This window comes from Haliotis rufescens, unplaced genomic scaffold (genome assembly GCF_023055435.1).
Source record: "Haliotis rufescens isolate VD_foot unplaced genomic scaffold, xgHalRufe1.0.p SCAF_8, whole genome shotgun sequence".
NCBI classification, from domain to species: domain Eukaryota; kingdom Metazoa; phylum Mollusca; class Gastropoda; order Lepetellida; family Haliotidae; genus Haliotis; species Haliotis rufescens.
Window position 1 is genome coordinate 39,438,544 of NW_025964372.1, and position 21,161 is coordinate 39,459,704.

General features: G+C 37.5%; 1 protein-coding gene across 1 annotated transcript in view; it reads left to right on the top strand.

Annotated features, from left to right (window-relative positions):
- LOC124138401 (LIM/homeobox protein Lhx9-like) overlaps nt 1-20,938 on the top strand; it is a 66,374-nt gene extending 45,436 nt beyond the window's left edge. Inside the window, exons 4-5 of the mRNA XM_046505031.2 lie at nt 12,165-12,379; nt 15,143-20,938. Coding sequence (XP_046360987.1) covers nt 12,165-12,379; nt 15,143-15,424 — 497 coding nt within the window. The 3' untranslated portion in view covers nt 15,425-20,938. The remainder of the gene's footprint in view (nt 1-12,164; nt 12,380-15,142) is intronic.
- Nucleotides 20,939-21,161: the final 223 nt, after the last annotated feature.

Genomic DNA, 21,161 nt, shown 5'->3' on the forward strand with positions numbered 1-21,161 from the left:
GTGGATTATAGGTGTGGGTATACGTAGGGCTAGAGTGTGGATAGGGAAGGGTGAGGGTGGATTATAGGTGTGGTTATACGTAGGGCTAGAGTGTGGATAGGGAAGGGGGGTGGATTATAGATGTGGGTATACGTAGGGTGAGAGTGTGGTTAGGGAAGTGTGGGTATACGTAGGGTGAGAGTTTGGGGATGGGAGTGTGGGAGGGGTGGAGTGTATTGGTGTATTAAGTTTACAGCCATTGCCTCGTTGTCGGCAAACCCCACCCTCACCCTCACCCTCACCCTCACCCTCACCCAAACCCAAACCCAAACCACCACCCCCCCCACCACCCCACACCCTCCAAACATCCCCCATCGCATCCTAGTATGACTTGGGTATATCTTTTGTTCGTCAGTCGGGATATGTATATGAAACCACAATAATAGATTACGTAATCATATAAAAACAACGTATTTTTTCATTCCAATTTCATAAAAACGTATAGCGAAACGAGTATTCCACGGGCATGTTAAAATGGGTCATGATCAGAGCTCGGATATTGTGGAAACATGAGAGGGTGTTTGTTTTTGGTCTAATATTCACGGTTGAGTTGATGTGTTGGCAGGCTAAATACTTGATAAGTCCCCACGAAGCCTTCCTGCTGATCTCAGCTCAAAACCATGGCACTCAGAATCCCTCAGTCAGACTTCTGCAAATTCCAAGTGCAAGCGGAACATTTCGCAGGCTTCTTGCTGGTGTCTGTAAGAGTTTTTGTCCGATGTTTTTCACCTGGAACGGAAAGATATAAGTATCGGCTAAACCCCAGGCAAGGCACCTTATCAATTGACCATGTTTGTTTGATATTTTTTACTGTAAAGGCCTACATACGTCAGAAAAAGTAAACTGTTTTTCAAGTGTTCGCAAAAACGTCTTTCTATGCGAAAGTGTTGAAATATTTTCAATAATAATCAAACTTATCAATCTCAATTATGATATCTAATATATTATGCCAAGTGGAACTGTTTTCTGAAAAAAATGAATAAACATTACACAAAAATATGTATACTTGTATTCTTATATATTAATCTATATTATTTTTTGTGATCTAATTGAATATATACATGTGAAACACCTGCAATCAGTTATGACAAAGGCATAGATTAAAGAGATTGTTCCGCTAACGATGAAATGAACATTTATAAATGTCCAGTTTCATTCAATCTCATTAAAATCAGATTTTTTTACCCCAGTTCGGCATATATCGAATGGCAATAAAATGTCTGATTTGAAGGAGATACCGTTTTATGGTAAATTACAGGAATATCATCTACGTATGTATTCAGTAACTGGCGCGTATGGGAGAAATGGATTTTTATGTTTATTATCTCAAGTTTTCCCTAAAGAGCGCCATCGATTACTAAGAACCTGCACTCTCTTTACCCATAGCCTAGGCCACAGAAGGAGATCAACACATCATTGCCACACTGCTCCCTCGTGTTGTGTAAAGGTAGCACTGCGATATATACATAGGCTAAAGATTTTCGTCAACAAACGGCATATATCCCCGCTACCATCAGGTACGCACAGATAGGGCCAACAAACACTCGCACGTCAATTTGTTTCATGTCTGTTTTATAGAAATATACAATCGTCGTTGTTGCTTAAATTCAAAGCCGTTTGTTTTACACACTTTTTACAGACGGGGGAAAATATAAGCAACTTTAGCTCTGGTATATAAATGAGCTGTGAAAAGGTGGAGTGGGGTCATCATGTGTGATTGGTGTATCGGTACCAGCTGATCCACGCAGATCATAGGTCAAACAGATGTCGAGCTTTAATCTCTTTAATATCAATTCTCTTACAGGTGATAGCTGGAAGGAAGTTCAGAGTTACTTCCCTTCCCGTGTGACTGTGAAACAGAGTTATTTCCCTTTCCTGTTTAACTTCCGGAAGGTTGTTTTTTAAATCAAGCACATGTGGCATTGTGCGCCATTGTGCGCCATTGATACTGTTTGACGTATTTTCGCTAACCTGATTAGATTTCGTTATCATAATATTTTTTAAAGATACATATTGCAAAACTGGCAAATTGCAAACGTCACACATGTGCAAAGACTATTGATTTAAACACGTGCAACTATGTTTGTTAGATCTGTAAATTCTCCACAAATAATGTTTTTTTTGGAAATTAGATGAATAAACAGCGATGCATAATTGAAACCGAATTAAGAATTTATTGAACATATCATAGTTCTCTAAATAGGATTTACCCATTAAGTATCGGTGTTTATACAAGTTCATGATAAGTTTACGGGACAACAGTTATATCACAGAGCAGTTATCTTATCTCTTTGAAACATTCTCCAATTCAATGGTTAAAAAAACAATTCAAAATCGAATAAATATATAGGCTATTTAATTGACATAAACAAGCGCGTGTACTATGCTTGTACTCTGCCTCATGAAGGCGCCTCGTGCTATTCTATTCTGTTCTGTTCTGTTCTGTTCTGTTTGTAAGACATAAACAGGCGCTTGTACAACGCTTGTACCCTGCCCAATGAGGGCGTCCTATTCTATTCTATTCTATTCTATTCTATTCTATTCTATTCTACATCTGCAAATCTGTTTATAAGACATAAACAGGCGCTTGTACGACGCTTGTACCCTGCCCTATGAGGGCGTCCTATTCTATTCTATTCTATTCTATTCTATTCTATTCTATTCTATTCTATTCTATTCTACAAATCCGTACAGTCGGACTTATTTGTATATGATATAATCAAGCCATATTTCCCAGCGCCTCTGTCAGCCAACACTGTCCTCTCACTCATATCATATTTGACAGCTGAACATCTTTTTATCATTGATAACCACCGCCTGACGACTGTTACAAATTTTCTTATTGGTTTTAGATGATCATCGGAAATAGTCCCCACAATCCCTGCTGATTTAGCTGTTAACCAACCCTGTCCATCTGAGATCTGTGTTTATTTGATTCTGTGAAATCTTGCACCTTGCAGAGCAAATAGTTTGAACAGTTAATCTAATTTTCGACAAAATGCCTCTTTAGCCCAGCGGGGTAGCGCATTTATCAATGAGACGATCACTAGCAGACGATACGACGCCGCCATTTTGAATTCACAAGATTGCGAGTACCGTAGAAGATTGGACTGATAGTAATAGTGTGGTGTGATATTTAAATGTTTTAAATGTCACATTATTTATTTGGTCACAACTTATGAATCCCCACGACCGCATATATTGTATTAATGTCCGTCTGAGTGTGTCACCTTCTCGACTGTCGCGGTGAAATACGGAACCAATGTGATAAAACTTTGTGAGGTGTATTATATAATTAAAATCTCTTTGGTAGTAACCTTAGCAAAACCATTTTCGTTTTTTATATAATTGATCATACAATTACTCTTTCACCTCCCATCACACACACACACACACACACACACACACACAAACACACACACACACACACACACACACACACACACACACACACACACACACACACACACACACACATTCCCCCACCCCCGGACCCCGCTGGTACAGAGGTCAGTGGTGAATCGAGTGACAGATCAGTAACACTCATCTCACTTTCCACTACCCCTCCTACCCAACCCCCTCACACCCGACGCTTATCACCCCAAGACGCCAGAAGTGTGGGAATCCCCTGGGTCTGCGCAGACCCCCTCCCCACCGAGTTCCAAGCCGGGGGAACCCGAGTGACTGTCGTCCCAATGATGCGACGTTTATTGGGAAATGGTTCTCCGTTAGTTCACGGCATTCGGATGTCCAAAATAAACATTTTCATTCCTCTGCTGATCATGTGGCTCTCGCTGACGGTTATTGCCGAAGTTGAGCCCCCCTTCGCGCCATGTGGCTGGCAGATTACGGGGATAGGTGGCCGAGTGCGCCCCCCTTCTATGGAAGGGGAAATGTCTTCACTATCTTTCCATTTGGCTATCCTGCTTCGTTGTATCGTGTACGCGACGAGGGAGCCTCAATTTGCTATCGTCCTGATACCATTTCGTTACTTTTGGAGCTTGTGGATTTAAGAGTTTTTACAAATTACATAGTTAAATTTATATCCTATAAGATTTGCGAAATGTTTGAGGCATATCGCAAGGGAAGTTTGAAGGCTATGGTTATGAAGGTAGAGTCTGGTAGAAAATACAAAAGAAGAAGAATATGAAGATGCAAAAGAAGAAGAGGAAGAAGAAGAAGAAAGAGAGAGTTATTTTAAGTGTCATATATTGTATATAATGACACTGTGACAATGAAGTAATTTATAAAAATTAAAAACAAGATACAAGATGTTATTGCGCAAACGTTCCAAGAAGAAACAGTGACAATATTCTACAAACTATATAAACATATACATAAGGTACAGATGATCCTTTGAAAGATAGATGTTTGTTTACTTCTTGTTATTCGCCACAGTTAGCAATAGTGCACCTAAAGTCAAAGAATCTGGGTCGGATAAACAAGTCAGGATAACAACACCAAGTATTAATGCAAAATATTACGTTATGACCTTGGATTATCTATAATAAGTAATTTAGATTCATTTGAAGTTGTATACATGATAGCAGATTATTTCTATGCTACCTGCTTCACTATTTAAAAAAAAGTAGACTAAATATTTCTGTGATGTTAAGGCTTTCAAAATAATTATGTTTTAAGGAAAGAGAATTAAACAGAGAGTGCCTTACATCTGAATATTTACAACAAGACATTAGATGGTGTTCTTCATCTTCAAGGACTGAGCAGTGATCACAGAAATGTTTTTCTAAAGGTGTAGGTGGTCTTGTTCTTCTACCCAGTTCAAGTTTTAGCCTGTGATCACTCAGCCTTTATAAGCTTGGTGAAGTGGGTACGTTTTTTTTTATATATCTTACAGTGTCCTAACTAGGGTTCAAGTTTAATTTCTAACTTAAATCATGCCTATACAGATATACAGATACAGATATTTAGGTTGTTTAACTGGTGTGGATTTAATGTGAGGTGAATTGTTTGACAGGCATTACTTAGAAGTTGTCGGATGACAAAGTAGAGACAATTTATGGATAACAACTTCTTCATTTGCTGTAAAGGCGACGTTTCGGTATAGATCCTTATACCGTTGTCAAGCAATGTGGGGGATGGTGAACAGACACCACACATTAAGACACGGTACGGACATGAAGTCGCAGACGGACAATCAGACAGTCGTGAGCAATAGTGTCGTCATCAGGAACATACCTACACGGACACAGAGTAACTGCGTCATACTGATGGTTGAACAAATGGATACAAGAATGGTGTGTGGTTACAGACATGCAGACATCAGACACAAAAACAGACATCTGACACAGACTCAGATAATGTCAGGACTATTTAATATAGATATATATAAAACTGCATAAGTTTGTGTCATAGTTGGAATGAACATGTCACATAATTTCAACCTTTTTTTACTTTTTAATTCCGTGGTGTCACTGAAATACTTGGCAAAGCAACGTTAAACCTACTCACTCATATGCGAATTTCAAGCAGATTGGCATATATATTATATGTGCAACAGTGCATTAATGCATTGACCATACTAGCACTAAAAAGATGATTAAGTAATGTCTCCAGTCTGTAAATGCAATCAAAATAAGGTAGAAATAATTGCTACCTGTGAACGCTACAATTACTTGCAGTTCTTGGTGATGTTGCGTATATGGAATGGAGGGCGAATGTTGGCGAGTGTTTGATCTTACAGACAAGAACCCCCTTGATCAATGTATTGAAACAACAAATACTGCCACCATAATATTATCCCGAGCCTTGCACATCACACGCTACGGTTTTCGAATAATCGAACATTAAACATAAACCTTTAACAGTTTTGTTTGAAAATACTTTCTGCAGAGATCGTGGATCGTTTTATTTGTCCTGTGCAGTATTTCTTATTTTTAGACAGGAATGTTTATTTTCAAGGGAAGGGTGAGAAAAAAATGGGCGTGTTACGTCCTGAAATGTACAACGTCTCTCTTCTCTCATAACGTTTGTTGTCAATTTCGAACGCATTTCGATGATCAGTTTTGTTTTTGTTTTTTAAATGTGTCCACTTCATGCTAAAACTGAGAGTAACTGTGTAAAGTTTGTTAGTTTGGGACTATTTTCTTAGATGCCGAGACGTCCTCTCGTTTCATTTATCAAACCCACGATGAATTCCTCGCTGAGATAACGACAGGGGTAAACATTGAAAGTATTTCAAGATATTAAAAAATCGAACGGTTCAACTAACGGGGAAATCGAGATGAATATATACAAACAAAAAACAATAATAAATAACTCTGATCAAATATGCAAATATCAAAATATGTAAAACTACTACGAGAATTCGAAGAGTGCATTATAGATAGATGGGGAAAAAACCGCCTTATTCTATTTTGAATTCGTTCCACTTACAATGCAAATGTGCGGAAAGGGAATTCTTTGTTGACGTGAAAGTTCATATCTAAAAATTCGGTGCTTTCAAAAGGGCTAGATAAAAATGTCTACCATACCGCGAGATAAAACGCGCACGTGCAAAACATGCTCTATTGGCCGGCCATGCACGTGTTGCACATGTGAGGTAACACCGCCCGAAATGTCACGAAACGAAAAATAGAATGTTTACATTAAGTGTCAACTGCCGACATTAAAACAAAGCTCTGTTTCTATCAATGCCTTCATAAACACTACTTAATAACACTATATGTCTTCTATCTTTTAAGAGACAGCGTGGTTCATTTCAACCTGTCGCATGTTTATTTCACATGACCGACTGAGCTTATTCTTGTGGCAGTTCAGTTTACAAATATTGGGTTATAACAAGCCTAGCGAGCTGGAAATAATGAGGTCATACCTATTTCTTGGAAAATATACACGTGTGCCGCATGGTAAATGAGAACCTGTGTTTAGGCGTTTCAAGGTACATGTGAAAGAGATTTCATTTGGCGAAGAGTATGAAATCTGTTGCACGCGGGATATGTAAATATGAAGGACCAGTGAATTGTAACGTATTGTTCTCGAAGCTCTATCGGCATGTCCAAAGCATTTTTATCCGTACACTAATATCAAATATTAAAAGTTATGGCATATCATTTAAAAGAAGAAGAAGTTTATTCGGTATCAAAGGCCACGTGGCCATGACTACAATACATATTATAAAGCTTTGCACATGGACAGGTGGGAATATGTTATACTATCTCAATACAATATTCAGAATATATTAAACGGATAGATGTCTTTTCAAATATATAGCAATAATTTTGATGATATTGACATTTTTTGGCAAAAAGTGCAAGTTCAGTTTTTTTTCTCCATTTATAGGCTTTGAAACCGTAAGAGAGAGAATTTGTGGATGTCAACATCTTTATTATGAGGAACACAACGTTTCGGAGTATGTGCTTACTTCTTCATCAGTGAGTGTCAGGGGTGAATTATGGGTTTTATCCCTATGCATTCAGGGACAGACACGACTACTTCAATAACAATCCTAAATGAACGTCGTATTTACACAACTCTAACAGTTAAATTAAAGTTTTTCATTTTTTCGAATATATTTTAACAGGTTTTGCTTTCATTCACATATGCAACACCTGTGGGATTAGCGGGAAACGCAGGATGGCTTAATACTTTGACCCAAACGATAACCCAAGAACCTATTTCAAAATCGTCACTGATACCGTATGTTGGTTAAGAAAATATAAGTATATCTTCGTTTCAGACGTTTAATGTTTGTTTATATATTGTATTCATCAATGTCAACGCATGTTTACTCCATGTTATACAAATCGCCCACTTGAGATACAAATACATTTGGTGAAATGTTTTAACCATTTTTTACGCGATATTTGAGGATTATATTTGACACCTGCTGGGGTTTTTTTTCAGTTAAGTTTACAATGAATTTAAAGAAATTGAGAAAACATTTGAGTTGATCCAACGGGTATGTCTTGAAATCATAAAACAACGCTTATCATGCAGGTTAAAACCATGTTCATCCCTTCCAGTGTAAATACTGTGGCTTTGGTTTTATCGCTTCAGTAGATAGAAGTTCCTCAATTAGTTGTTCCTGACATTTCTAATCTCCATTTAAAAACATTATAAATGTGGAAAAAATACCACTTTCAGCGTTTATTCACGGTTACCTTACAGCATAATTGAAAAAAATATCTGTTTGGAAACAATTATATAAACAAACGATTTCGTAGTTCTCTTTTACTTAATAATTTCACAAGGGAGCTGTTCAATGTATTATTATTTACAGATTAAAATAAAAAATGCAGCAAAGAGGGTTTGGGTGTTCCTGGTACAGTCAGGCTGGTTTTTTTTACTATTATTATTATTATTATTATTATTATTATTATTATTATTATTTGTTGTTGTTGTTGTTGTTGTTGTTGTTGTTGTTGTTGTTAATTAAGCCTTGGCGTGTCCGTGTTATATATTCATAACGTAATGATGTTAACGGAGTTAACTCTTATCGATCTATGAGATAAATGTACACAATAACTGATGAATACTAGACTTGCCTAGCAGTAGTCCAAAATAGCACGAATTCTTCCAGCAAAAGATCGAGTGTATTGTCTTTCAAAGCGTGTTTGTCAAGTCAACGAAAATATTCATCAGACGACAAGAAGAAGATAAAATTATCGATTTGTGGCAGAAAAACAGTATTCATTTATCAGTTGTCATGGTAACATATATATGAAGTATTATTTATTTCTCAGACTTCTGTCTTCGCGAGGAGTTAACAAATTTATGTCCAGTGATATCGAATAGCAATTATATACAGTGGCCGCAAGGAGAACTCAATCAGGTTACTGTTATAAGTCTAACCGTAAATACAGCGAAGCAGAAATTATTTGCCCAGAAGAGAATATTGTTTTATTTGTTGTTGTTTTTTTAACTGTGAGTGCAATCTCCATAAACTTTTAAAACTTTAGTTTACACTTTATACCTTATTCTTAGATTTCCTGTCAACAACAAAATTCTAAATTCTAAATAAAGACAGTTTCTCCTTTTTTTCTAAGGTAACTAGCAAACATGGTAGCAAGTCGGACTGCTTAGGAATTCTCCAAAGATGTTCTCTTCTTATCAAAATAAACAAATACCCAGCACACCTGTGTATTTTGGAAGAATTCATAAAATCTTCGAATCAAGAATGGACCAAATATTCCCGTTTTTTTCAAAGACATTTCCATGTCAGTGCAAAGTCATTCCGCATCCTAAACCGTCAATCACTTTTGTAGGAACCCAGAGGGATTACAAATATTATCCTGGCTTTAGTCGCGGACTCGGATGCGTTTCGGGACTTATTAGCTCAATTTAATATTTCTCTTGCCGGGGGAAAAATTCCTTCCGTTGAAATCTCTCTCCGACCACAGTAAATTTGGGTTTGAAAGACACGGATCCAGACCACGCTTCTTAGCGAAACAGGAAACGCCAAATTAGAAGAAAATCATGAATGCACTGAACCTTTTAACGATTTTAGCTAAACGGCGATTCCGTTTTCTTCCCGGTGTCTTGTTTTTATTTGTACGGCTGATTCCCATCTTGTTCCTATTGTCTTTGAGTAAGAGCAGTACTCCATTACCGAAATCACTGTATAGTGATTATAGGGGTTTGTTTTCAGAAGTTCGCAAGAAGTATTTCTGTCAACACAAAATGTCTTCGAAAAGCCGGATTTGCATTGGTTGAAATGAATTTTGTTGATTCTAGTTTTCTTAATTGTGTCAACTTCATGTACATAATAATTTATACCGTAAATTATTTAACTCTTTGGACACTAAATTCTAATAATGAAACAAACAAATCAATTTTTATTGTTGTGAGACTAACGCAATTGTTCAGTTGGTTTGTACGGTTAATTGAAATATATTTATTGAAGTATATATTTCATAATTAGTTATTGTAGAAATAGAGAATTAAACATTACCTATGTATTCGTTCCTTTGAGAAATTATATTAAAATATACTTCTTTCTACATATTTGACAAACGAAATAAAAGTATTGTGTGAATGAAATAAGTATTCACAACCATATTCAAATCTTTGAAGTTTGCATCGAAATAAACCACTCAAATATGAATTGTATTTCTGTAAAATATTGTTTTTAGACTGTACCCGGGTATGAAATCAGATATACTTTTAAAATGCATAATTGTTTGCAGCTGTACATAAGCTGAAGACAAAATTATGCTTTCGAACGGAATAAATGTGTTCATTGCCAAGGGTATGTAATAAACAAATCTTGCTATCAGTATTCTAACGCTAGTATTGATTTTTCTGAAATACTCCCGATTACGGAGCCGCAAAAGAGAAATATGCTAGAACTAATGATGATTGATGACGCTGAAGCAATGATTGATTGCTACAGCTACCAACCAAGGACTTCTTCACCGACCTCTGTTTATTCATATTTCGTTTCCTTGAGTTATAATTTTGTGATCCAAGGCATTTTGACGCTGAGGATTGATTGATAGGCAAAGGCAGATTTTATCCATAGGATTTAATATTCATTCATTGAATAAGTGTTATTGATATTGTTGATACACTTTAATGATATAAAATATTCGTGTTAATAAATTCGCTTACTCACTTTTCCTGTTACCCTGACTTATTACGGAAAAATACTGACACTATTTATACTGTGTGTTACTTTTCTTCTATTATTATAAAGATAAACGTTCTCAGCGACGGTATTTGCTAAAGCAACAGGTGATAAATGTAAACTGACAAATACGTCAACACAAAAAGTATAATTATTCCATAAATTCTCGGAGCATGTACCGATTATCTTGACAAAACGTGAACTAGTTGACTGGAAACAGTATCTTAATTCGATACACCGTTTTCAGTTGAATTCTTCCGGTATCAGATTTATGAATGAATGACTGCAGCTATCTCGTGACCAGTCGAGTTTGCGCTGAAGGGCTAATTAGGAAATGTTATTCGCCGTACAACTTGATTTGACTATCCTGTTACAGTCATTAATTGAGCTTTCAATCCTTATCCCGCACGATTGTGAGAAGGCGATCTGACAACCAAACCCTGTTATATTTTTTTCGGTTTCATAAGTGGCCTCGTTGCTTTGGTCGGTGCAGGTATCATCTCGTAAGAAGGCGTGACTTTGAAACTTTTTCGTGCATTTGTGACTCCGCGGGTCGTGAATTCATGAATGAAAGAAAAATAGTCGTCAATTTATTAGTATCTTTCCCTGTGTCGGGGCTCGCACCGTTGCATGCCGGGATAATTCACATTTCCTCCATAATGATGATGTTAGGTGGCGTTGAAATATATCTTTCAATATGTAAATAAAATATTAAGAATTGACAAAATGATTGGGAAGCGCCGTATGGTCACTTGTACAGTCCCAGGAGCCATGACATTCGTACGTTATTCCGTATGCGTTCGTCCTACACGAAACTATAATGTTGTTACCTTCTCTGCAGTACATAATTTGCCTACAAACCTTCTGAAACTACTTGTGTATTGCAGACTCGTACTATAATTCAAACATATTTGTTAATTGTCACCATATTCCCATATGCTAGTCTTATGTCTGTCACGTTACAGTTGCGAAATATGTCAACGTTTCAGATTCGCAACTCATAAAACGCTGACCCTGTTGAAATTCTCATTACATCAACAATGGTTGTATAAATTAGTGAGCCAGTGCTCAACAATGATTTGGCCAGTATTTCGGAGTTAAATACACGCATAAGCCGATGGTAACCTCAGTGTTTTGCCATTCTCCGAACTTGAAATTATTGAATAATAATGATAATTAATGTCTAGCCATTTTAGGTTCCTAAACATCAAATCAAACAGACACTTTTGGCATGGTGAATTTCACGTTATTTTAGAATCAGTTCGACTCAACCGTAGTTAGCTATTTGTAGGCGCAATAACTTTATTTACCATAGCTCGGCATTAGACAATTCGTTATATCGATATTTCATTTTGCTACTTTAGTGTATCTGAACGTGATTACTTTTTTTTAAATAACGATTTAAATATTTTGCCATTTGTATAGGTCTTGGTTCTGTAAATTCGGCCTATCGATATTATATTTCCTTAAACTGCTGTGGTATTACTGAACGTCATCATCTTATTTTGTGATTAAAAAGAATGTTTTATTGTTACAGGTCTTGGCCCTGGTGAAAACCCTGACAGGCCAGGAGAAGTGCTCGATCGGGAGGGGTACCAGCATCAGACCCCCCGACAGAAGAGGGTGCGGACGTCATTTAAACATCATCAGCTGCGGACGATGAAATCTTACTTTGCGCTGAATCATAACCCTGACGCAAAAGATTTAAAACAACTAGCTCAGAAAACGGGTCTCTCCAAACGTGTTTTACAGGTATGTTATTGGAGTTTTGATCATTACAATTGATCAGTCTCTTCAATTGTATTTGTTGTATCGATCAATTTGTCCAGTTGTTTATCAAATCAAATTATGGGCTTGTTTATTCATCTACATGCATATTATTATTATTATTATTATTATTATTATTATTATTATTATTATTGGCGTTATTGTTCCGAATTATTAATATCAATTATATGTATGGTAATGCGAATTAACATAATAAATATACGCAGAGCAATATCCCTCGCTGTTCTGTACAACATGATTGACAGCATCGTGGGTTTTATAAAAATAAAATAGGCTGATGAATAATATTGATATCCCACTCAAACTAGATTAGATAAACATCAAAAACGATGTCCGGATCCCATTCAAACCATCTCAACGAGTATATCGTAACGCATAGCATGGTTTAATAGATTTTCCTACAAGGAGCATACGTTACAGGTTAACGCTGAGATTTTTCAAATTTGATACTCATTGAAATTCAATGAACCTCAAGTTTATCGCCAAGTATTTGTTCAAATTTCAATAAACAGGCTTGCTATTTATATTCCACTTGATAGCTTTGTGAACAGACACACATGACAGCAACACAAGTGTAGGCAGGCAACGGGCCCACTAAGTTCCCTAAACAAGACGTGCAAAAGCGACCAAAAACTGACGTTATTGTCAAAAAGGGGGAAAAGAGGCCCATTTGTCCCCCGTTGCCATGGACCACACAGGCTAGGGAGAATCCGGGTTCGTTTACCCAGTGTAAATTTTAGTGTTTACCGAGTATCATTTTACATCTATCCAGTCCTCCACGTACCCGATGAATGGAAGGGGTAGGAGAATGTACCCCTGCTTCACCGATGTAGTTTCTATGGGTTTTGTTGCTCAGTAGTTTTGTCATTGTTCCTGTCAACACCTTTCAATGTTTACCAGGCTAGGAAGACTTCTCTTCAATTGAAATGCATTGAAATATATAGAAAGACGACATTAAGGGAGATGCAACACTCCTGAGAAATACAGTGCACTGAATTGAATAAAATCAATCAACCCGAATATGTTTACATTAATTTAATTTTCTCATAATTTCAAATTGTCCTAGAAAGAGATAAGAAAACGTACAACTTTATGAGAATCATCATGTTAAATTAGCCTCAAGTAAACTGCCGGGCAAACGAAAGTATACCCATGTTTGATAATGGCTAAAAGTGAAACAAACAAGAAATGGTTATTCGATTGTGATGTAATAAGCAGAGTAAAGCAGGTATTGTTACGATCAGTTTGTTACGAGTTGGTTCATAGTAACGTTTGTAATTTTTGGGTCAAATCCATTTTTCAAGTGTTTACTTTATTTTGCCCGGCCATTTTATCAATACTTGTCTAAAAGAAATTCAGCATAATATGTTTATATGCTGCACAATTTAATATACATATCTAAAATATTTCTCATTTTATATGTCTTAATTTGATCATTCTTCCAGTTTTGTTCTGACAAGATAAAGTTCTAATTTACCAAATGATAACAAAAACTATTCACATAATGATCCTCTCCGATAATTAGGGGTGGTTTCCACCCTTAAGAAAGACTGATGCTATTCAGAGTTGTGGTTTCACCTTTAGTTACAGAGACCATTCACAATCCCCTGTCTTACGAGATGGGCGGGTTAGTACTTAAGGTTTATGTACCCCCATGGTCCCCGGTTCTTCAAATATTTGTTGCCCCTCTTAAAAGGCAAAAATAGATTTCCAGTCGTTTTTGACACGTTCATAGTTTTATACACACCCGTTCCTTGGCTCCGAACGACGCGAGCACGTCGCTTTATTTACCCTTTTCTCGCCCAGGACCGGTAACTTCAATAACCAATTGAGACGAAACATTGCCACCCTCTAAAATGTCATGTAGTTCCCGAAAAAGTTTTTAAAAGCCTGGGCAAAACTGTATAAATATCGGAAACTGAAATTCAAGAGGCGATGTGCGGATATTTCAGATACAAAAGCAGTATTCATGCCCCGCGTGAATGGCTTCATGTTCCGCTCTAAGTGACGAGCATTTCCAAGCAGTTTCGTTTATGTACCTAAGATCTTCAGTCATTTTTAATCGAATGAGTTATATTAAGTAGCATATTTGCCAAGCAGTTGTAACCAACAGGGGTAAATGTTCGAGTTATTGTATAGCTACTTACGTCATCAAGGTGTATAGAAATCGAAGGCCGTGTCAGATTACATTACGATAGTCGTAGAGCTTTGAATACATCATACTTTAAGTTGTTTATTGCTGATAGAAGAGCTATTAACACATGTCACTCGCAGTCATGCAATGTGTGCTAGAGAAATGACACGGTTGAAACTATTTGGGAATTGACTTCTGTGACCATAGCGACAGGTGCAAATGTTTGCATAGTTTGTCGAGTGACATTGTGGGTCTTTTAATTGTGAAGGAGAATTGATTCATACTATTTATGTGGTGATTTGAACGAAACATGTGACTGACAAATATGTCGATTGGAATACATTGCACCTGTCAATATCAGCCCATCAAAGATGACAGCTTGTACATACATTACAATATTGCATATAGAAAAAGTGAATGAGAAGTGTTGTACGCTACTTTCATCAATACCAGGGACATCAGAATAGACCGGAGCATCGAACCGGGCTTGAGCGAACGACTTATCCACATGGCCACCACACCCTGTATTTACTTGAAAATTGATTTTTTTTTTAATAATGTACAAAAGCTAATGAATGCATATCGTTTTGCAGGTTTGGTTCCAAAACGCACGTGCAAAATACCGCCGAAATCTACTCAAGCAGCAAGACTCCGACAAGGGAAACTCGAACACAAATGGGAGCTCGAACGGAGATAAATCCAAAGACTCTCACGATCAGTCTCTTACCGATCTCTCCAATACCCGATCTCCCGCCCTGTCGGACATCAGTTCGAACGCCTCCCTGTCGGACATCCAAACTCCAGCATTGGACACAGATCAGGGCAGCAACAGCATATCCGATCTCTTCTCAAGCACAATTGCCTCAATAAACTAGCGAGCCCGGAGACCAGAGCTGTGTACCAAACAGAGATTATTTTCAATTCAACCTATGTTTTATTTATTAAAAGACCAGAATAAAGTCTGGTTGACATGGTGTACAGTTCGGCGGGAAAAATCCGCCATTTTGTAATCGGATGTGTATAGTTCGGCATGTGAAACAGTTCGGCAAATAGACATGAATGTGGACGACAAAGCTGAGAACCAGATAGCATTATGTCGCCTAGTTCGGCAATGAGACATTGTTGCTGACAGTTCGACCGTAGGGTTAAAAAGATCTTCTTTGCAGCAAAAAGTGCTTTTGGAGCTCCCAAACAACGGATTTTTTTCAAAGTGCTAGCTGAAATGAAATTTATGAAGATAACGTACTCAACTGAAATGTTTAGACAACCGGAAGTGCTATGTGTGATGGGAACATTCACAATTATTCAAAACAAGCGAAACCCAGCAAACGTGAAATTGACTTTTTGCTCGGCATACAAGTGTAAATAGTTGGAGAAGGACTACAAGTTAGCTAAAAAGTTGGTTTCACGCCCAGAAGCGAGAAAAACACTAACTGCTCAAATATGCCGCACGTGCAAGATTTGGAAAAAATGCTTTTTGTGTGGACCGTTTATGATTTTGGGCTGCAGACACCTCAAATGTGTTGCAGATAAAAGACGGAACGGCGCTTTCTTTGTATTCTGTAGATACATCGAATTAAAAACAGTCAGTGGTTCCTCTTTGAACTGATAGCGAGCATATGTAATGTGGCCCGCGTCCTCTCGTGATGGCGGCTGGCGTTTGGATCCGGGCTGATACAAAAATCAAAACCAGATTTCAGTCCGGTTTCGGAACCGTATGTGAGACAAAAATACTTTAGTAATACAAGGCACATTCCAAAGAGCTGCATGTGCAACGCTGATGTAAGCTATGAAAAGTAGGACTCCTAAACGGGAACATGGATTCATAATTCATGTTGTCAGACTCGAGTTTTACCACAAGTTTTATACGGCATTCAAGGTAGCAATGTTCCCTTCATTTGTATGATTCAAGTTTATTGATTTGGATTTATATCGACACAGCTATTCCCCTTTCGCAAATGCGATATTTAGTTTCCTCTCATCTATCGTAAGACAAACAAAATATTATAAAGTGGCATTTTTTCATCTAATCACCTAATGCTTTCCTTGCGATGGAAACGGTGTTGAATATTGAGATTTCAATTTATCAAGTTATAAATATCTACAGGTGTATAATACAGGTGTAAAATGGCTTGGCAACCCCAAGCTTCATCTCGCGTATCGCCTTCTCTTTGATGATTTGATGTGACTGTTTAGGTAACTTTTACATCATACTACCCCCATGTGGTGTTGGGGGGAGGAGGGGTTATTCTTTTGGGGGAACTGGCAAGCAGATGGAGACGTGAGCGTCTGGGTACAGCGAGGGCGGAATGGTTAAAGGGAATGCAGGTTAAAACACATTTCCTTCTGCTCGACAGATTCTGTACTCGAGTATTGTCGATATAGCAGGTGCAATATTGAATGTGGGAAAAAGGTGCCAAGTCGGCATTGTTTTTTCCGCCGATTGAGCTCTGATTCTGGTCCCTATTCTGCTCAGTCGCACCGGAAGTTCTAACGAAATTACGCCCCCTTTTGTTGAAATTTATTCAAATTAACCCGCATGTACACTCGTTTTGATCATGTATGAATCTTCGTGTTTTTAAGTCATTGATGATTCTTAATGTCAGGGTATGTTTATGCAGACCATTATAATCGCTTCAATGTGAATCCCAGATTTCCTTATCGGGAATTAGCGGTGTAGGTTTCAGGATATTCTCACTTTCTGATCCAACCAGCACCAAAGGCGTATAAATTGGGATCAGGGACGAAGGAAACGAAACGAAAAAGAACTCAAAGACCCTTCACGTCTGTAGCTCATTAGAAGAATGTAAAGAACCGAACATGGGACAGAATCATTTTTATTGGTTGATATTAACAGCTGACATGCGGTCTGCTATTTCGCCTTTGGGCGTGGCTCAGATAAAAGGGACATTTTTATGATACTCTCTTCACCTTAACCTGTCCCCCACTCTTCACACTCACGACCTTCGATTTCGCCTCGCATATGGAATTCGCATTTTTATCGGAATTAGGGATATCAGGTGTTATTCAACACGATTTCTCTAATAAGTGACCTCGGTTTTACCTTTGAGGGGAGATAACTCTCGATAATCGGCGTAGTGTTTGGTTACAAGGGTCAAATGATGACGCTTATCTCGAGGAAATGACAGGGAAATTATTTATTATTTATGCCCTTGATATGCGAAACTATGGGCCGCATTTTTAAATGCTGATATTTTGTAGATGTCTTTTTTTGTAAGTAAAGAACAACATCGCCACAGAATAACCGGTCTTGATTGTCTGCCGAAACAGATTCCATTGGGTGTAAAAGGAAGTAATAGCGGTGAAAACTATTTGAATGGATAACTGAAAATCAGTTTTGACACCAGGTGTTCGCGAAAAGGATAAGCTTATCCTGCTCTATCGGCAGCGTTTATTTAAGTGTAGAATATGAGTTCCATCAACGGTGTAAAATGTTCTACATCTAACATATCTGCAGAATATTGTCATTCGTGTAAGGGACCACTATTTCTTTAAAAACGTTGATAATTGATTTTCAAGTTTGATATTTTACCTGTTTAGCCCTACATTCCATTTTCGTTCTGGCAGGAATGAAATACATTTTCCATCAAGCCGTATGGCCGGCCAGTGGTATCAAATCAACTTCTTAGATTGTTTGTCTGACACAATGCACGTGCACACCGTGCTGTCGGTAAAGTCGGCCCTTCATCAGCCTAAATTGACGCAGTCTCTCCTGGCAGGCGATAGGTAGGAATCTTATCTCAATTTAATGATATTAATCACTCCGTAACGTCAACAAAAGATACAAACATTTTCTGGCGAGCCAGTTTCTTTTCACACTGTTTAGTGATTTTTAAGCAGATACAGAAATAGAAAGTAGAAAGTTTTTAAATAGTCTCTTTTATTACCCATTTTACACTTTTAAAACGAAAACAAATATTTTTCCTCGACGGAGTAAAATGTGTCTGCTCATAAAGTGATGTGTAGGAGGTTGGTGGTCGACATTTCGCAAAAAAAGGATTATAAACGTGTTCTGTCGCGGAGGTATTTTCCCGATAATAAACCTCCTGTTTCGTGTCTTTCTCCCCAGACTCTGGACGAAGCCTACATCTGACTAAATCAAATCTAAATGTGGTAGCTATCTAGGAATTCCGATCCGTGTTCGTTTTCCGGTTCGGGTTTTATACTGACAACTGTGACAACTGCGGGATTGCCGATCCAATATGGCAGCCATTGAGAAATTCCTATACTCTCTCACGGCGAAGGATTCGAGCATCTGTTTTTATTTATCTGACAATCTGGGGGCCATTTTGGAAAACAGTTTATCCAAACAGAAACAGTCTGGCTATGGGCTGCAACGGCAGCGACTCGGCCTTTAATTTTCGTTTACCTTCGCAAATGGCTGGCGTCATTGCGGCCACTTACCCGTACACGTGTGCAAATGCCCAATAGGATTAGATCCAATTTCCTTCTCAACGATGTTTCCAAACTGTATCGCTCAAAATTTATACTTCATATTTAAGACTCGGTTTTAGCTGTATCTGTCTTTCGCTAGAAGCATTGTCTCTGGTTTCCGACCCAATAGAAGCAGACTGTCTCTCGTGACTAACATTTCGATAAATTAAGTTAGATAAACACGAACTGAATGCCATATTAAGATCATCACAGGAATCTCTTAATATTACCCATCCATGTCAGATTTGTAATTAAAGTATTTAAATTAAAATATTTAAATTAATTACACCTCCAAATATGTTTGCTGCGTTAAATATATTTCAAGACAGAATGGCGCCTTTTCTTTTGTCGATAAATGATCGTCCAGTTTTTTTGCCCATCTTACGCAGACGACATTGGAAGCTAGGGAGCAGACGATCGGAGATTCGCGCCACCTGCCCCGTCTCAGTCCTGTTCTGCTTCGTCGGCAGAATTAGAATACCCAGGCATTGTAACTGTATCAAAATCAGGTGCGCTTCCCTTCAAAATAGTCGCCCAGTATAATTTGCTTTTGAAATTGAGAGCATTATTCTCACTGCCAAGTCCGTTGCAGGATTATTCTGGATAGTTAGTGATGAGACCCGTTCGCTGAGGAGTGAAATTAGTTTTATGTCTTACTTCGCTATAATGAGGCGTCATCTCAAGATTTTTTCCTGAGTGCGTGTATGTATGTGTGCGTGCGTGCGTTCGTTCGTGCGTGCGTTCGTGCGTGCGTGCGTGTGTGTGTGTGTGTGTTTAATCGCTATCATTTGTTCACAATTACATTATTTTTGGGATAGCAAAGCCATATACATTGCCCTAGTTATTTTGTCATTTTGCAAGAGAGGAATATTTGTGTCGAAAACAATTAAACATTCCCCCCTTAAATATATACTACTGAAACAATTACTACCACTCAAAAGACGTTGAGAACATCCGATTCTTTCATATTACTATAGTTAATAATTATATAGTTATTATAATTATATATACTATAGTAATATGAAAGATTTTGGTGTTCTTTAAGATCTTTGAGTAGTAAATGTTAGGATTTAGTTACAAAATGAGAAACAGTTGAATTCATTGAGAGAAAACCAATAAATGTGCTGTGATATGTGCAGAATTCTTTACGTATTACAGCCAATCGGGTGAATACGTCTGGTAAAACGACAGTTGTAAAATATAAGTTGGTAAAAAGACTTCGGTGCGTAAAATGCGGGTCCTTGATCTATTGATGTACCACGTGACCGCTCTGCGTGTATGTATATATTGTGTGTTCCCTTTTTGTATATGAGGAGTCACTTCTGTTCGCTTGTTTAATTTTGTGATGTACTAAGAGTGAATTTCAATCAACCAGCCGCTTCATATGTGGTGCTTTCAAAAATCCCATCGGTAAGTCCTATCACTTGGAGATTGTATTGGTTATATCGAAGTGTCTATATTTCGAACGTTTATCAGTTGTTGGAGCTCATTTCTATGTCCAAATAAAAGTCCACTTGGTGTTTAAAACATTTAGTTAATTTCTACGAATTTTAAAATGTACAAAAGTTTGCCTTGAACAGTAAATTCATGTTGATCTTATTTTATGAAACAATACATGGAACATGTATGAACTTAAAGTGTAATTATAATTTACAGGTTTGGCAATGTTTTCACCTCTGATATGAGCATCCAAACTTATATAATTCGGTCGAATTCCTTTTCGATTTCTTAAAATGGAATTCTCCCTCGCAGCTATACTATATTGTTCTGTCTCATGTCGTCATCAACTTTGTTGGTTTACATCACTACTTTGTGTGTATTACGTCATTGTAGCGTGCGTGTTTTACGCATTGTCTGTTACGGTCAGTTTTCTTGACAAATCATTTACAGTTTATTTGACTGTGTATATATATACATCGAAATAAACAAATATGTTTAAACAATGTCGTATTTTTTATTTATAAAAAAATAACATATAGTTAAAGAGGACGACAAAGTGCACAAAGGAAATTGGTTATTTGCTCTGTGTAGTTGTCTCCCCTTCCTGGAAGTAGGTCCCTGTGAATGTTTTGTTGAGTGAGTTAGTTTAACGCCGATTGGAACTATATTTCTGTTATATCACGACGTATCCATTTAATGTGGGAGGACAGCCTGAAG